Raw genomic sequence first — 15,776 nt, 5'->3', positions numbered from 1 at the left:
ACCTGAGAAACTCCAAGGAGCCAGAAAATGGAGTCCATTAGAGCCAGTGCATAGGGGAAATTCCAATGGGGAAGAGCCAGAGAATGGGAGAGCTCTTTAATTCTGTGTATGAACCTGCCCAAATTTCAGGGAGGGAAAGAAGGAGGGAGAGAGAGACAAAAGAATATGGGTGAAGGAAAGGAAGAAGGAAGGAAGGGAAGAGGGAATAAAGAGAAAGAAACAGGTGATACAGAGAATAAATAAGTCTTTCATGGGAGAAAAACTGAAAGCCTATACATCAAAATGTTAACAGTATTATTCTAGGTGGCTAGGATTATAGATGATTTTTTCTTTCTTTCAGGGAGTTATCAAAATTTTTGTTACCAATTTTAAAGCTTTTTCCCTTCATATTAGTGGGTTTTTTCCAATATTCCAATTTTATTTTCTCCTGAGACTAAATAAAGCTATGAAAACTCAACCTTTATTCTTGAGTAAATATCAACAACTTCCCATGGAATTCAGATTTCTTTATCACAGGTTTAAAGGGGTTAATATTAACATGTTTAAAGCAAAATCAGCCAATAAAAATGATTACCTCAACTTGTGCTTGCTGCCTTGCTAAAATTATGTTAAAAACATCTAGAGTCTTCTCCAAATCCTATAAAACAAAGAGACACTTATAAACAAAGAAAAGTCATTAGATTAAAAAAATGTTCTTTCTTCTATAATTCTAAGTTTATTCTAGTCCATGAACAAACAGCATCTGTGATCTAATGAAAGTAAGTATAAATTTGGACACAAACTTAGCTTTTACACTTTCTTCTTGTTGCAATGTGAGAAACAGCTTTCCAAGAAAGCAAATCCTCATTACATACAATATGGAGATAAGAATGTTAATGAGCCTACTAAAATACACAGATAGCCATATATGCAAATGGAAACAAGAATACTTAGGCGGGGGACCTGTTTATCCTTATGGTTGTTACTTCTGACTCCCTCTATTCGACATTATTTATAATCACTGTACTAAAAAGCACCTTAATAAAACACAAAATTTAGGAATGTAAAATTCTGCAAATCAAATAGGCTAAAGCAGAAACTAATCTGGGGAATTTACTTAAGAGGAATCTAACACGTACTGGGTGACCTGTGTGTCAGGAGCTCTTATGTGTTATTTCATGTAATTCTCACAACTCTCTAAGATGTATACTGTTTCCGTTTTATGCCTGAGAACACCAGACCTGAGAAACTAAGAAATGTGATGCTTTTTCTAATATACAATATAAGTGATTATCATATATTTCAGAATAACAGGAATTCAATTAATTTTTTACACAGTGAATTTGTGGCAAAATAGTTATATAGTTAAGATCAAATGATATTAAGCAAGTTATGCATTTAGTGTATCTTTTTCCCACATTTCAGAAGGGGATAAATAAGACTTGTATCTTGAGGAATAAGGCCAATTTTTTACAAGTAATATTTGAATTCTTTAAAAAAAAAAAAGCCACTAACAAAACCAGCAATACACATCTAGCTAATAATAAGCACATATCTGAACATCTCTGATAATGATTTTCTAAACATTATTATAAAAACCAAACACATTTCTCCAAATAGTTTATAGTAACCTTATTTTATCAGATATTAGGATATGAGAGAAAGGTTTTTAAAAGAAGAAAAAAACTAGGAAAAAATATTCTGCATTTTTTTCATAAAATTCTCTCAAAAAGATATCAGTTCTGTTTTTCCTAAAAATTACATTTTAATTCAAATTAAATTTAGAAGAATTAACATTAAAGGATGATTTAACAGATAACAGCTCTCACCAATATATGAAAGATATACCTGAATTTGTTTCTGTATTTCTTCTGGGACTTTAGTCTGGGTTAGCTTATTTTTGTAGGCACTTTTATAACTCTTGAGCAACTGCCTGTGTTTTTTTATGTTACTCCATGACCACATCTGTGTATGCCTCCTTATATGAACTTCAAGAACAGAATCAATTGCATATTTCCACCTGCAAATGACATTTTGTTAATGCACACAAAATATAAAGGAAAATAACTTTAACATTTTAGAGCTATACTGTTAACTTATTTTGTTCTTGTTCACTGTGTTCCTCTAAGAGCTCAGCAATAACATTTCAATTCCGCAGTACAATTCTCGGACTTAAACAGACTATGAAATGAGCAAATCACTCCAGGAAGAGGGTATGCCAAACCATGCCAAAATCATAAAAGCACAAAATGACATATTGCGTGAAAGAGTATCCCAACATGGTTATAACACTGAGTCCACATGTAGGACCAAAGGGCACTAAGACCAGAAAAGCGCTGACAATCTAGAATGCCAAGTTAGGAATTAAGAGGAGGAGTACAAGAGAATGTGTTTATGAAAAAAGTAATAAGGACATAATAAAAAAGATATCCCTCTAATGTCTACTTTTTAAAGTAGCTTCATTACATCACTTTAAGAGTCTTTAGCTCTGAGAGTTCCTAACTTATGATTATATGTTTCTTATTTCAAAAATTTTTTTAAAATTTAACTTACCATTGTCGACCATGGTTATGAAGCGGTAAATAAGGTTTGTATTTCCTGTAAGGAGCATTTCTAACCATATAATCCACTGACTCCAAAAAGTCAATCATACTTAAGTACTATTAAAACAAAAATCAAATTATATTTATTACATTGTGCACATGCATAAAGACCAAATTTTATTATATTTCCAGTATAGTGAGACTTCAAATTTCCTGAATGAATATGACAGTTGCCTAAATTCAATAAAATATTTCATCCAATTTAAGACATCAATTATAAGCTGCAAGGTAATCTTTAAGTTTCGCTCCAAAAGAAAACCCAGTGCTGCCAATTAAGCTGCCATTATCACCAATGACAATATATATCCTATTTTCGAGTATGTTGAAATGTGAAATAAATATACATTTTAGAACCAATGAAATATGGTATCTTTAACTACTGACATGGAGCATGCTTATTCCTAAAACTACATATTTTTCCTCTGGACCATCATTTCAAGCTTTGGCTATTTATGAACTGAGTTTCAAACTGCTCCAGAATATTACTATATAATGAAGCAAGACAAAGCTATTTAATCACCTATCTTACCACCAAGACAACTGTGTGTGTATCTGGTCAACAGCTCAAATGATTGGAAATATATACACACATACATACACACACCAACACACAACTGTAGGTAAGATGAAGAAAGGGGAAGTCCAGCTGGTGCTTTTCTATGGTTCTAAACTCAACTCCACCTAAGAGTTACCGTGTGGCTATTCAGTACCCAGCATACGGATAGTCTGAACTTAAATGTACTTATAAGTGTAAAATATAACCCAGATTTTGAAGGCTTAAGGAAAAATAAAAGGATATACAATATCTTAACAACTTCTAATTTTGATTACATGTTGAAATGACAGTACTTAGGGTATGTTAAATAAAATGTTATTAATGTTAGTAATTTTCTCTTTTCTTTTTACTTTGCTAAGGTAGCTACTAGAAAATTTTAAATTACATATACGATTTGCATTTTATTTGTAATGAACTGCAATGAGCTAAAAGCTCAATTTGCTAAGTACTCCATCTTCCTTTCACTTCCAGTTTTCTGGATCTGTTATGCAAACTCCCTAAGCACATAACGAAACCTGAGAAACAAATGAAGGAAAAAAACTGCCAACATAGCTGTTTTAAAAATTAAGTGAACAGGAGTTCCCATTGTGGTGCAGTGGAAACGAATGTGACTAGGAACCATGAGGTTGCAGGTCTGTAGGAGAAAATGTCCCAATAAAAATGTAGAAAGGAAAGACCCTGGCCATGATGACTAAGCAAAGTCTAGCCAACTGCCCCAACCACCCCTCCCCCAAGCATCTGCTTCTGTAAATTTGTTTCCGCATCTACTACCTTGCCTGACGTCACTCTGGTCCAACTAGCCAAGCATGGACCCGGAAGAAGCAGCCCATAAAAGCCTTGTGAAACCCTTCTTCCGGGCTCAGACTCTGGAGAGCGATCTCCTCTGAGCCCGCCAGTGTAATAAACCTGAGTTCTCCAACTCTCTGAGTGTTCGCTTGGTTTCTCACCGGGTAAAAGAGCTGATCCCACAGAGCTGTTGGAGCTAGTACGCTACAGCCACAGGGCTGTCGCCAGAGTTGATATGCTGCAGCGCAGGGCTGCTGGGTAGCTGCAATAACAGGTTCGATCCCTGCCTCGCTCAGTGGGTTGAGGATCTGGTGTTGCCGTGAGCTGTGGTATAGGTTGCAGACATGGCTTGGATCTGGCATTGCCGTGGCTCTGTCATAGGCCAGTGGCTGCAGCCCTGATTAGACCTCTAGCCTGGGAACCTCCATATGCTGCAGGTGTGGCCCTAAAAGGACAAAAGACAAAAAAAAAAAATTAAGTGAACGATATTAACATAAGAGTGTCTGCTATTAAAATCTGAGGAGTTCCTGTCTTGGCACATTGGAAACGAATCTGACTAGGAATCGTGAGGTTCCGAGTTCAATCCCTGGCCTCTCTTAGTAGGTTAAGGATCCAGCATTGCCATGAGCTGTGGTGTAGGTCACAGACTCAGTTCAGATTTGACGTGGCTGTAGCTGTGGCATAGGCCAGCAGCTGTAGCTCTAATTCAACCCTACCCTGGGAAACTCCATATGCTGAGGGTGAGGCCCTAAAAAGCAAAAAAAATAAAATAAGATAAAATAAAATCTGAGGAAGAAAAAATCCACTAAAATCCTCTACCAGCAATTGGGAATTAAATGGGAATCATGTCATTCACTATAATTTGGTAAGATTCTCCACTAACGGGGAAAATCAGATAAAATAAAGGAAAATTATTTCTTAAATTTGATATTTCTTTTAAATATATATATTAAAATTATATATATATACGTTAAAAATAGATAAATATTTAGGAGACCAATCTCAACATAACAAACCAAAAGAACCACCAGAGCAATGGAGAAGGAAAAATCACAGAGATTCAAGGCTAATCAAGGCTAGAAATGTCCAAATGAATCTTACCTGAGGTTTGGTCAGTTCAATGGCAATATTTTGTACTTCTATGTTCCAATCAAGTTTAGGTGTTTTGAGTTCTGCTTCTGCATAAGGATTCATGTAGAGTTTTGCAGAGGCTGATATTGGCTGGAAAACTTACACCACATGGGAAAACATAAGATATGTTTATATGCCCTTACATATGAACAACTGTAAATAATTTTGACAATACTGTTACTCTGAAAGTAAAAATAAAATGATCAAAACTATACAAAAAAAAGTTTAAAAAAATAGCTACAAAAACTATTAAAGCATCTACTTAACTGAACACAAACTATCAAACACAATGGTAAAAGTGGAATCTCCAAGGAAGAAATTGGTATTCTATGCTTCTAAATTAGACATGTACAAAATATGAAGTTCCCATCATGGCTCAGTGGTTAACGAATCCGACTAGGAACTATGAGGTTACGGGTTCGATACCTGGCCTCAGTCAGTGGGTTAAGGATCTGGCATTGCTGTGAGCTGTGGTATAGCAGATGCGGCTCAGATCTCGCATTTCTGTGGCTCTGGTATAGGCCGAAGGCTATAGCTCCAATGAGACCCAAGCCTGGGAATCTCCATATGCCGTGGGTGCGGCCCTATAAAGACAAAAGACAAAAGACACACACACAAAAAAAGAAAAGAAATGTACAAAATATAGACAATCTAATCTTGGTTATTCACAGTCTATGGAAAATTATGCTTCTCTTCCTTGCTATAAGACATTTAATGATTTTATTATTCATTAAAAATAGGGAGAAAACAAAATTTGACTCATTTCTGTCATACTTAATCACTGTCAGAATTTAGGAATGGAATCATGAATCAAATTCATACTACCCAGAAAAAAATTGCCTATCACTTTATAATTTTCAAAATAATCATTACATATAAATCTTAGACTCAACTAAAAACAGTATTCTTTTTTTTATTTTTTTATTTTTTTGTCTTTTTGCTATTTCTTTGGGCCGCTTCCGCAGCATGTGGAGGTTCCCAGGCTAGGGGTCGAATCGGAGCTGTAGCCACCGTCCTACGCCAGAGCCACAGCAACGCAGAATCCGAGCCGCGTCTGCAACCTACACCACAGCTCACGGCAACGCCGGATCGTTAACCCACTGAGCAAGGGCAGGGACCGAACCCGCAACCTCATGGTTCTTAGTCGGATTCGTTAACCACTGCGCCACGATGGGAACTCCCCTAAAAACAGTATTCTTAAAGTTGAGAAGGAGTATGAAGTGTTTTAGGGAGGATGACAGCAAACTAATGTAATAAATTTTAATTATGAATAGTATTAAAATTATACAAATTGTGATACCTTATGGTATGTATAATTTGCAAAAGGTTATTTATAAGTGGAGCATGCCTAAGAATAAAGTTGTAGATTTCCCTGAAGTTCTTTCATGAATGAAACTAAATGCTCTCACAAACTAGCAGCATCTGAAAACTTCATCGTCATTATATAGAGAGGACTATGGACATAAGGTGAAATTGCCAACTCTCATATATGACAGTTAGTTATAAAAGAATATGTAGAAAACAATAGTGAATCAGAGTAGTATAAAATATGGATGAATATAGAAATGAAAGCTAAGACAAACATGAAGAGGTAAACTAAATTCAAAAAAAAGAATAGCATCTTTAGAACAGAACTGAAATAGAGAAAATGAATGGGATAAATAAATATGCAAGCAGCTTTGTCAGAGATCTGTTTAAAAATAAATAAAGGTGAGGCTGACAAGAAATAGAAAAGTATACTTTAAAAGGATCTCTGGAGAAATTTAAATCAGAACAACAGTGAGATAGCCCCCTCACACCTGTCAGAATGGCTATCATCAAAAAGTCTACAAATTACAAACGTTGCAGAGAATGTGGGAAAAAACGTAAATTGGTGCAGCCACCGTGGAAACGGTATGGGAGTTCCTAAAAAAGAACTAAAAATAGAACTACCATATTATCCAACGATTCCACTCCTGGATATATACCCTAAAAAAATGAAAACACTAATTTGAAAATACATATGCAACCCAATGATCATAGCAGTATTCTTTACTATAGCCAAGACATTGAAGGAACCCAAATGCCCATCAACAGATGAATGGATTAAGAAGATGTGGGGAATATATATACAACGAAATACTACTCAGCCACAAAAAGGAATGGAATATTGCCATCTATAGCAATGTGGATGAACTTAGAATATTATGCTTAGTGAAATAAGACAGAGAAGGACAAATAATATATAATTTATATATGGAATCTAAAAATAATACAAATGAACATACATGCAAAACAGAAGCAGACTCACAGAGCAAACAAAGTTGTGGTAACCAAAGAGGGGAGGTAAGGAGATGGGACAAAATAACAGACAGAAACTGTTATACATAAAATAGTTAAGCAACAAGGAGTTACAATATAACACAAGGAATCATATTCAGTATCTTATAATAATCTATAACTGAGTATAATCTGTAAAAACACAGAATCACTATGCTGTACACCTGAAACTAACGTAATATTGTAAATCAACTATACTTCATTAAAAGAACAACAACAACAAAAAACCTCTGGAATGGTTCGTTTTGTCTTAGTATCACATTAGTAACACCTTCAGGGGCAACCTGAATATCAACATCTCAGAGATTTTATTAAACAAAGAAAAGAAAATCTAATTCCTAAAACAAAGTAGATTACAACAAGGTAAGAAGAAAAGATGGGAGTCAAGGGGTTTAACTATTGAGAGCAAACTACAGTTATACTGCCCTGCTCTCTCTTACTCTCCAAAGGTGTAAGCACTATAACCCATTTTTTTTCTATTATAGTTGATTTACAATCTATCATTTTCCACTGTACAGCAGTGACCCAGTCATACATATATATACATATATATATGTATATATATATTCTTTTTCTCACATTATCCTCCATCATGTTCCTTTACAAGTGACTAGATATAGTTCCCTGTGCTATACAGCAGGATCTCATTGCTTACCCACTCCAAATGCAATAGTTTGCATCTACTGACCCCAAATTCCTAGTCCATCCTACTCTCTCCCACTCCCCCACAATCCATTTCTAAATACTTTATTACAATTCAAATAGATTGTACCATAAAACTCAGGTATAAAATTAACAGTGTCTCTCTGTCAAAGTTAACTTTATCACAAAAAGTATATTAGAATAAAATACTTAATTCCATGCTTCCTATAATAGGAAAGAAATTTTTACTGTTACTTACTGTATTGATGGTTTGGGGGTATACTGCTACTTGTAAGAATTTCACTTTTCAGTTGATCCTAAACAAACCAAAAAAAAAGTGAATTATATGAGAATGAAAAAGAAAATGCATATATATTGAGCTACACATTCAAAAAAAATTGGTTCCTTATTTAGTACTTTATTTCTATCTTTGTAAATTAGTAGCCCATAAGAAAAACACACTAAGCATTAAGATATATTTCTTTAGAATAAAACATAGCAGATAATTTTTATAAATTCTAAATATTAAGAAACAATGTTATAACACTGTGTTCCTCTCTGATTTAAAATGTGTATGTATATATAAATATATCCATGAATTAGTATCTCAAACACTTTCTAGACAAAGATAAGTTATTTGTTGCAGTATCTTTGGGAGAAATGAAAGATAGAACCTTGAAATAAATTCAGTTCAGAAAATTCAACTCTTCTTTTTTCTCCTCTAAGTAAATAAACATGACTAAGACTAGCTTAGCATGTTTAGTTTTGAATTAATCGTTTACTATTCAAAAAATGCATCATCACAAATATTTAAAACATTTGCTGAGAATATATTTTTTAGATCTGAAAGGTATTATCTTTCTCTACAATATTCTTCAAGTAATCATTCTCATATGAAACTTCACAATGCAACCAGAATGACATAAAAATTAGAGTGTAAAAAAACCATAAATGGGAGTTCCCATTGTGGCTCAGTTGGTTAAGGAACTGATGTTGTGCCTATGAGGAGGCAGGTTCGATCAATAGCCTCACTGAGTGGGTTAAGGATCCGGCATTGCCGCAAGCTGTGGTGTAGGTCGCAGCTGTGGCTTGGATCTGGTGTTCCTGTGGCTGTAGTGTAGGTAACAGCTGCAGTTCTGATTCAATCTCTGGACCAGGAACTTCCATATGCTTCAGGTGCAGCTATAAAAAGAAAAAACAAAAAAACCAAAAAAAACCCCATAAACACAGTTTTTGATTTAAAGGTTCTCAACTCACTGTATAGTGAATGATTTCACAAAGATCTTCAAAAACACCCTGTGGATTTGAAGGGTGGATTCCAAAAACTGTGTTGCATACCTCTGATTTTGTTACATACAATTTAAACAAAAGACTAACACCCTGTCTCATTAAGGTCCTCTTAACATAAAACAAAATTAGGGAGGATAGTTAGCCCTTCCAAGTATAAACTGAAATTACCAGGATCTGCTCCCTTGTTCCCTGGTAAGACACGCTGCAGTTAACATTCCAATAGGCACTAAGACTATCAAGTCGTATAAGCTACAAAAGAAAAATGGAAAAGGTCAAGCAACTAACACAGTGAAATTATGAATCAATATTAAAAGATTATTCTCATGTTCACTGCCCCCAAACAATCCAACTGCCATTTTGAACTTTTAAAGGAAAGAAGATAATGCAAAAATGGAAAAAATATACCTGTGTTATTCAGAGACTTTATTATTCATCTAGCATTTTCTCAATTGTGCTTCTAGGAACTCTACCCCCAAGGGGATTCAGTCATTTGATAATCAAATATTTACTGAGAATTTAGTATTTAAAAGACTCTGTAAATGTTTCACTGAATAAGAAAGACATGATTCCTCCAGCGGATACAAATGGCTGTTTCTACTGAGGGGTGAGAGGAGAAGACACTATTATCAACAAGGTGGGAAAAGCTACATACTAAATATTCCCCCTAAAGATTCACAATGTTTATTAGCATACTTAAAGTGTTCTGAAATTTAAAACAAAATAAAACATACCTAACTAGGTACAACCTTGTACTGTAGTCAGTAATCTTGACCAGAGAATATTTTTTGACAAATCTAATAATATCTCAATTATCTAATGCTCCATGAAGTACAACTGGGGAAATATTTATTTTATCCAGTTTCTTTATATTCTAGGTGAAGGAATCTAAACCCCAAAACAGGCAAGTGATAACAGAAGGTCAGAGAGTAAGTAGCAGAATGAAAACTAGACCCTAAACTTAACTCAGTTCCAGTGGCATATTCTGCTCCATCAAAGTTTCTTCAAGAAAATATATTCATTGTTTGTACCTAGAAAAATAACTAGATTAAAAACTCTAGACTAATACCTTGTATATAATTTTTTCTGCTTCATTTAATATGCATGGAGTCCAATGTTCATTTGCAGTCTAAAAGAAAAAAAAAGAGAGTAACTGTGAAATGAAGTATCTATATCACAAAACAGTGCTCTAATATTTGTAAACTACGTTAAAGTAACTTAGAAATAAAAAGACATTTGGAGTTCCCATCGTGGCTCAGTGGTTAACAAATCCGACTAGGAACCATGAGGTTGTGGGTTGGTCTCTGCCCTTGCTCAGTGGGTTAACGATCCGGTGTTGCCGTGAGCTGTGGTGTAGGTTGCAGATGCGGCTCGGATCCCGCGTTGCTGTGGCTCTGGCGTAGGCCGGAGACTACAGCTCCAATTGGACCCCTAGCCTGGTAACCTCCATATGCCGTGGGAGTGGCCCAAGAAATAGCAAAAAAAGGACAAAAAAAAATTTAAAAATAAAAAGACATTTAGCTGATATTGGCTCATGTTAGCTATTTCTTTACATATTTATGACAAAATCAAAGGAACTGTGAAAACAGAATTGAGGAGGTTCTAGTTTTGAGTTCACAGAGAAAACAATTATCGAGCTTCTTTGAGCCTCAGTGTGGAAGGTATGGAGTATGAAGAAAAACAGAACTAGCCTTTAAGCTACTGAAGAAAGTCCACATTAAAAAAAAGAAAACTCAAGGAGTTCCCATCGTGGAGTAGCGGAAATGAATCTGACTAGGAACCATGGGGCTGCAGGTTCAATCCCTGGCCTTGCTCAGTGGGTTAAGGATCCAGCATCACCATGAGCTCAGATTCTGCATTGTTGTGGCTGTGGCCTGGACCAGCAGCTGTAGCTCCAATTGGACCCCTAGCCTGGGAACTTCTATATGCCATGGGTGCAGCCCTAAAAAACAAAAACAAAAAATTAAAATTAAAAATAAATAAATAAGTCAAATCAACAATTATCGCAAAGTAAGAAGAAAACCAGAAGAATATGGAAATCACAGCATGACCATGTTTCTAGAAAGTCAGTATAGTCAGCAATGCCAGAAGCTTCCATGAAATAAACTAAAATAGACTTATTTAAGTGGGCAGGGCATTATTAATGAACTTAAGAACAGTGTCAGGGAGCAGTAAAGTAAGAGTACAGTGGGTAGGGAGTCATCAGGAGGTGGGGAAATAAAGAGAGCAAAGGAGAAAATTCTCTCAAAAATTTAGTAGAAGAAAAGGAAAAGGCAGTTGTTAGATGGGGCCTGGGTGGAGTGGAACAAGATTAAGAAAAAGCTTTTTAATTTTAATGTAAATGAGAAACTTGAATGTGTTTAAATGCTTACAAGAAGGTGGGGGTGGGGGGAAGAAGAGAAGTTGAAAACTTAGGAAAGAGGGAGCTCCCACTGGTGCTGCAGGTTACGAAACTGACTAGTATCCATGAGGATGTGGGTTCAACCCCTGGACTTACTCAGTGGGTTAAGGATCCAGCACTGGCGTGAGCTGTACTATAGATCACAGATGCAGCTAGGATACAGCCTTGCTGTGGCTGTGGTGCAGGCCAGCAGCTGCAGCTCAGATTTGAGCCTTAGCCTGAGAACTTCCATATACCACAGGTACAGCCCTAAAAAGAGAAGAAGAAAAAAAAAAAAAAGAAAACTTAGGAAAGAAAAAAACTGACAGAAATAAGGAATAAAGGGCAAGAGGTAAGAGGGAATGAAAGAGGGAATGAGAGAAAGAGAGGGAAAAGGGCTCCTGAGGACATGGGAGAGAATAGATCCAGATCAGAGATGGGAAGATTACCTTAAATATAAGAGTGAGTGTGTAACTTGAAAGATGGAAAAAAGAAATGGTATAGATAGAGAAAAAGGTAAGTTTGCTACTACTGTTGTTATAATAGACAATGTAGTAGCTGAAGCAGGAATTAAGCCAGACACAAGGTGCCAAATGCTTTACACAAACTAATATCACAAAAACGCTAAAATATAGGTACTACTGTATCAATGAATAAAAGATAGAAGGAGACCAACACCGTAACCAGTACATTAATATGTCACGGGTGCTTTTATAAGATATAATGGGGAGCATAATAGAAGGAATGGCAAAAACTAAGAAGGAAGTAAAACATGAATGAGAAAGATAAGGTATTACCTCAAGGAAATATTAAAACATGAATAGAAGCACCAGGCAGACTAAGGAAAGAGAATAACACAGGCAGAGGAAAGAGTATGAACAGTCTGTGCACAGATAGAGAGGATCAAACAAGGGTACACACTAAAGAAACCATACATTACCCTTATGCACTAGTATGTCCATTATCTAGTTTGACAAAATATGACTATCTTGTATTTTGCATTTGGTCTGTGAGAAACTCAACATTAAATACTAAACTCACATATGACTAACACTATTTGTCTAATTTTTCTAGAACAATTATCTCTACCTTTCAGAACACAGATTCTAGTCTCTTTAAAATTGTTATAATATTGCTTCTTTTTTACTGAAAGCTACTTCAAAATTACTTTGGAAACAGGCAGAGGATAAACAATATATTAAAGACTAGACTCCTTGACTCCTTTTCCTTTGCTTCTCTAGTACTTTTTCCTTAATCTTTCTGCTTCAATCTTCAACTTGATGTATAGTTCCACTTCTCTGTATGCATGTATCATTCTTTTTTTTTTTTTTTTTGTCTTTTTGCCATTTCTTGGGCCGCTCCTATGGCATGTGGAGGTTCCCAGGCTAGGGGTCGAATCAGAGCTGTAGCCACCGGCCTACGCCAGAGCCACAGCAACGCAGGATCCGAGCCACATCTGCAACCTACACTACAGCTCACGGCAACGCCAGATCCTTAACCCACTGAGCAAGGGCAGGGACCGAACCCGCAACCTCATGGTTCTTAGTCGGATTCGTTAACCACTGAGCCACAATGGGAACCTGCATGTATCATTCTTAAGACCTCCAAGGAACGGTGTCCTTTTTCTGCTTCTCTAATAATCTACTTCTCTCTCCTCTTTTCTTAATCTGCTTTCCCTACTGAGGCAATTTCTATATAACTAATCATAAAGCAAACATGTACCCAGTATAATTCACTGTGTACTCACTGTCCTCAACTTTAAAACATGTTTATTACCACTTAGTTGTCTGTAGTAGAAAAACAATATCCAACCCAGATAGACTCTCTATCCTAAAGACCTTTAAGAAAAAAACCAAACTGCACTATAAAATACTTAATCACAATAAATTAACTTTTTTTTTTTGGACTACACCTATGGCATACGGAAGTTCCCAGGCTAGGGGTCAGGTCAGAGCTGCAGCTACTGGCTGGTGCCACAGCCACAGACACCCAGACCTGAGCTGCATCTGTGACCCACATCACAGCTCACAGTAATGCCAGATCCTTAACCCACTAAGCGAGGCCAGGGATCAAACCCGCATCCTCATGGATACTAGTTGGTTTGTTACCAGTGAGCAACAACAGGAACTCTAAAATAAATCATCTTATGTACTCTAAATATAATAAACACACACATACATGTACATGTAAACAGATACACACATATAAGCTATTTGGAAATTTTACCAAGGATGAGAACATGACTATAGAAATTTATCCTCCTTTATTACACATTTAAGATATAGCTTTTAATATTTTCAAAACATTTGCTCTTGATATTTTGGCATTTGTTAAATTCAAAGACAAATTAAAATAATTAGAGAATACAATAAAAGTATCACAAAATAACTAAACTTCTAGAAAAGCTATAGGAAAATTACACACAAAAATAAAACAGCTATATGTACCAACAGTTGAATTTAGGAAATTCACCCTGTAACTTGAGAATAATATCTTATAGGATCCATATAAATTCTAAATAAAGCCAACTTTACCAACAGACTAAATTCTCCCAGTGTGACACCAAATGAAAGGGGCCGCTTTGGATCTGTCACCTATCAAAGAAAAAAAAAGTGACATTAAAATACAATGATGGCAAGGGTGAAGCCATTTGCCATGCTGAATAATCAACATAGGACAGTGAATTTCCAAGAAAGTCACACAACCCAAATGGATCTGTGGAAAAGAAAGGGGAGGAAGACAATAACACGGGATTTTCCATATTTTGTAGACACTAATAATATTACATTAATATTATTAGTAACACTAAAAATATGGCTTTCGAGTGGAACTATTTTATTACTATAAGTGAAAAGACTAACTGGGACTAAACAGATTCTTGTCTAGATATTCTAGACAAGAACCACTGAAGATGTTATCCATAGATAAATAAAACAAGGAGTTGCCAATAACACTTTCACTAAATTATTTTAAAAACATTTAAGATTTTCACACTTAGAAATGTGAACTGTCGCTTTAAGGCTTTAATTTCCTTGACACTTTAAAAATGCTTTGATAGAAGATGCTCATGATTCTTCATATTTAATTTCCTCAGTCCCGTAACCCTAAATCTGCCAATGTTAAACTTTTGATCTATTTCCGATCTTTAATACCTAAGTTATATTTATAGACAATGCTTAAACTGTGTCACAGCATGTATGATGTCATTGCTTCACACATCTCAAAGATGTCCAAAAGTCACAGTGTTTTTTGGTCATGACACAAACTAGGAAAACTAGAGGGAGGAGAAAAAACACAATGTTCTGAATCACCTGCCAGGGACTTGAGTTTAGTCACATACATCCTTCTCAAAGGGGAAAAGTGCATGCCCTGCTATAGCTGAAAAGCACAAATTGCTTTGTGAGCTTTGTTTTAATATCAGATATATTATGATTTGCAGAAAAATACTTTTTCCTTCATTCCCATTTTCATCTTTTGATACCTATGGTTAATTGGCTCAAAAAAACTTGCAGCTATTTCTGAGGAAATTTAATAAAACATAACTCCCCAGCTGCTAATGCACTACCCATTAATTATTGCCATCATACAATGAGCAACTTTATGGTAAATTATTATACTTCCCTAACCTCATTTCTATATTTTTCACTATCTTTCAAGGCGCAATAACTAAGGTAATCACAGTGAAAGAGGCATAATACAAGGAAGACACCTTTGCACTTTTGATTTTTTCCTTTCAATTATTTCAGTATATTTTGTTACTGACATCAATTGAAACATAAATTCATGTTTATCAATCCTGTGCATCTCTGTGTTTTTTAATTAAAGAAAGAGAAATAATGTACCTTTCTAAATGTACTTGCTCAGTAAAAAAGCTTAGTTTAAGTTTAAACTGAGCATCTCATGCATCAATGTGCCATTATCTGTTTTTTGGTTTGCTTGTTTCAGAACCTCCCACACAGCATATGGAGACTCCCAGGCTAGGGATCAAATCAGAGCTATAGCCACCAGCCTACACCACAGCCACAGCAACTCCAAGAAGCGTCTGTAACCTATACCACAGCTTGCAGAAACACCAGATCCTTAACCCACTGAG

General features: G+C 35.6%; 1 protein-coding gene across 3 annotated transcripts in view; it reads right to left on the bottom strand.

Moving 5' to 3' along the window:
- Positions 1–15,776, bottom strand: part of VPS13C (vacuolar protein sorting 13 homolog C) — a 173,707-nt gene that overhangs the window by 122,780 nt on the left and 35,151 nt on the right. For 2 of the 3 annotated variants that reach the window (XM_047766197.1, XM_047766199.1), the window contains exons 7-14: positions 14,218–14,277; positions 10,373–10,432; positions 9,475–9,555; positions 8,276–8,333; positions 5,026–5,153; positions 2,533–2,639; positions 1,828–1,999; positions 575–637 (exon numbers count right to left, since the gene is read on the bottom strand). In XM_047766197.1, coding sequence (XP_047622153.1) covers positions 575–637; positions 1,828–1,999; positions 2,533–2,639; positions 5,026–5,153; positions 8,276–8,333; positions 9,475–9,555; positions 10,373–10,432; positions 14,218–14,277 — 729 coding nt within the window. Of the gene's footprint in view, positions 1–574; positions 638–1,827; positions 2,000–2,532; positions 2,640–5,025; positions 5,154–8,275; positions 8,334–9,474; positions 9,556–10,372; positions 10,433–14,217; positions 14,278–15,776 lie in introns of those variants that run through there. The other variant, XM_047766200.1, reaches the window with a different exon arrangement.

This window comes from Phacochoerus africanus, chromosome 2 (assembly GCF_016906955.1).
Source record: "Phacochoerus africanus isolate WHEZ1 chromosome 2, ROS_Pafr_v1, whole genome shotgun sequence".
In the NCBI taxonomy this organism is placed as follows: domain Eukaryota; kingdom Metazoa; phylum Chordata; class Mammalia; order Artiodactyla; family Suidae; genus Phacochoerus; species Phacochoerus africanus.
This window is presented reverse-complemented; position numbering and strand designations above follow the sequence as displayed.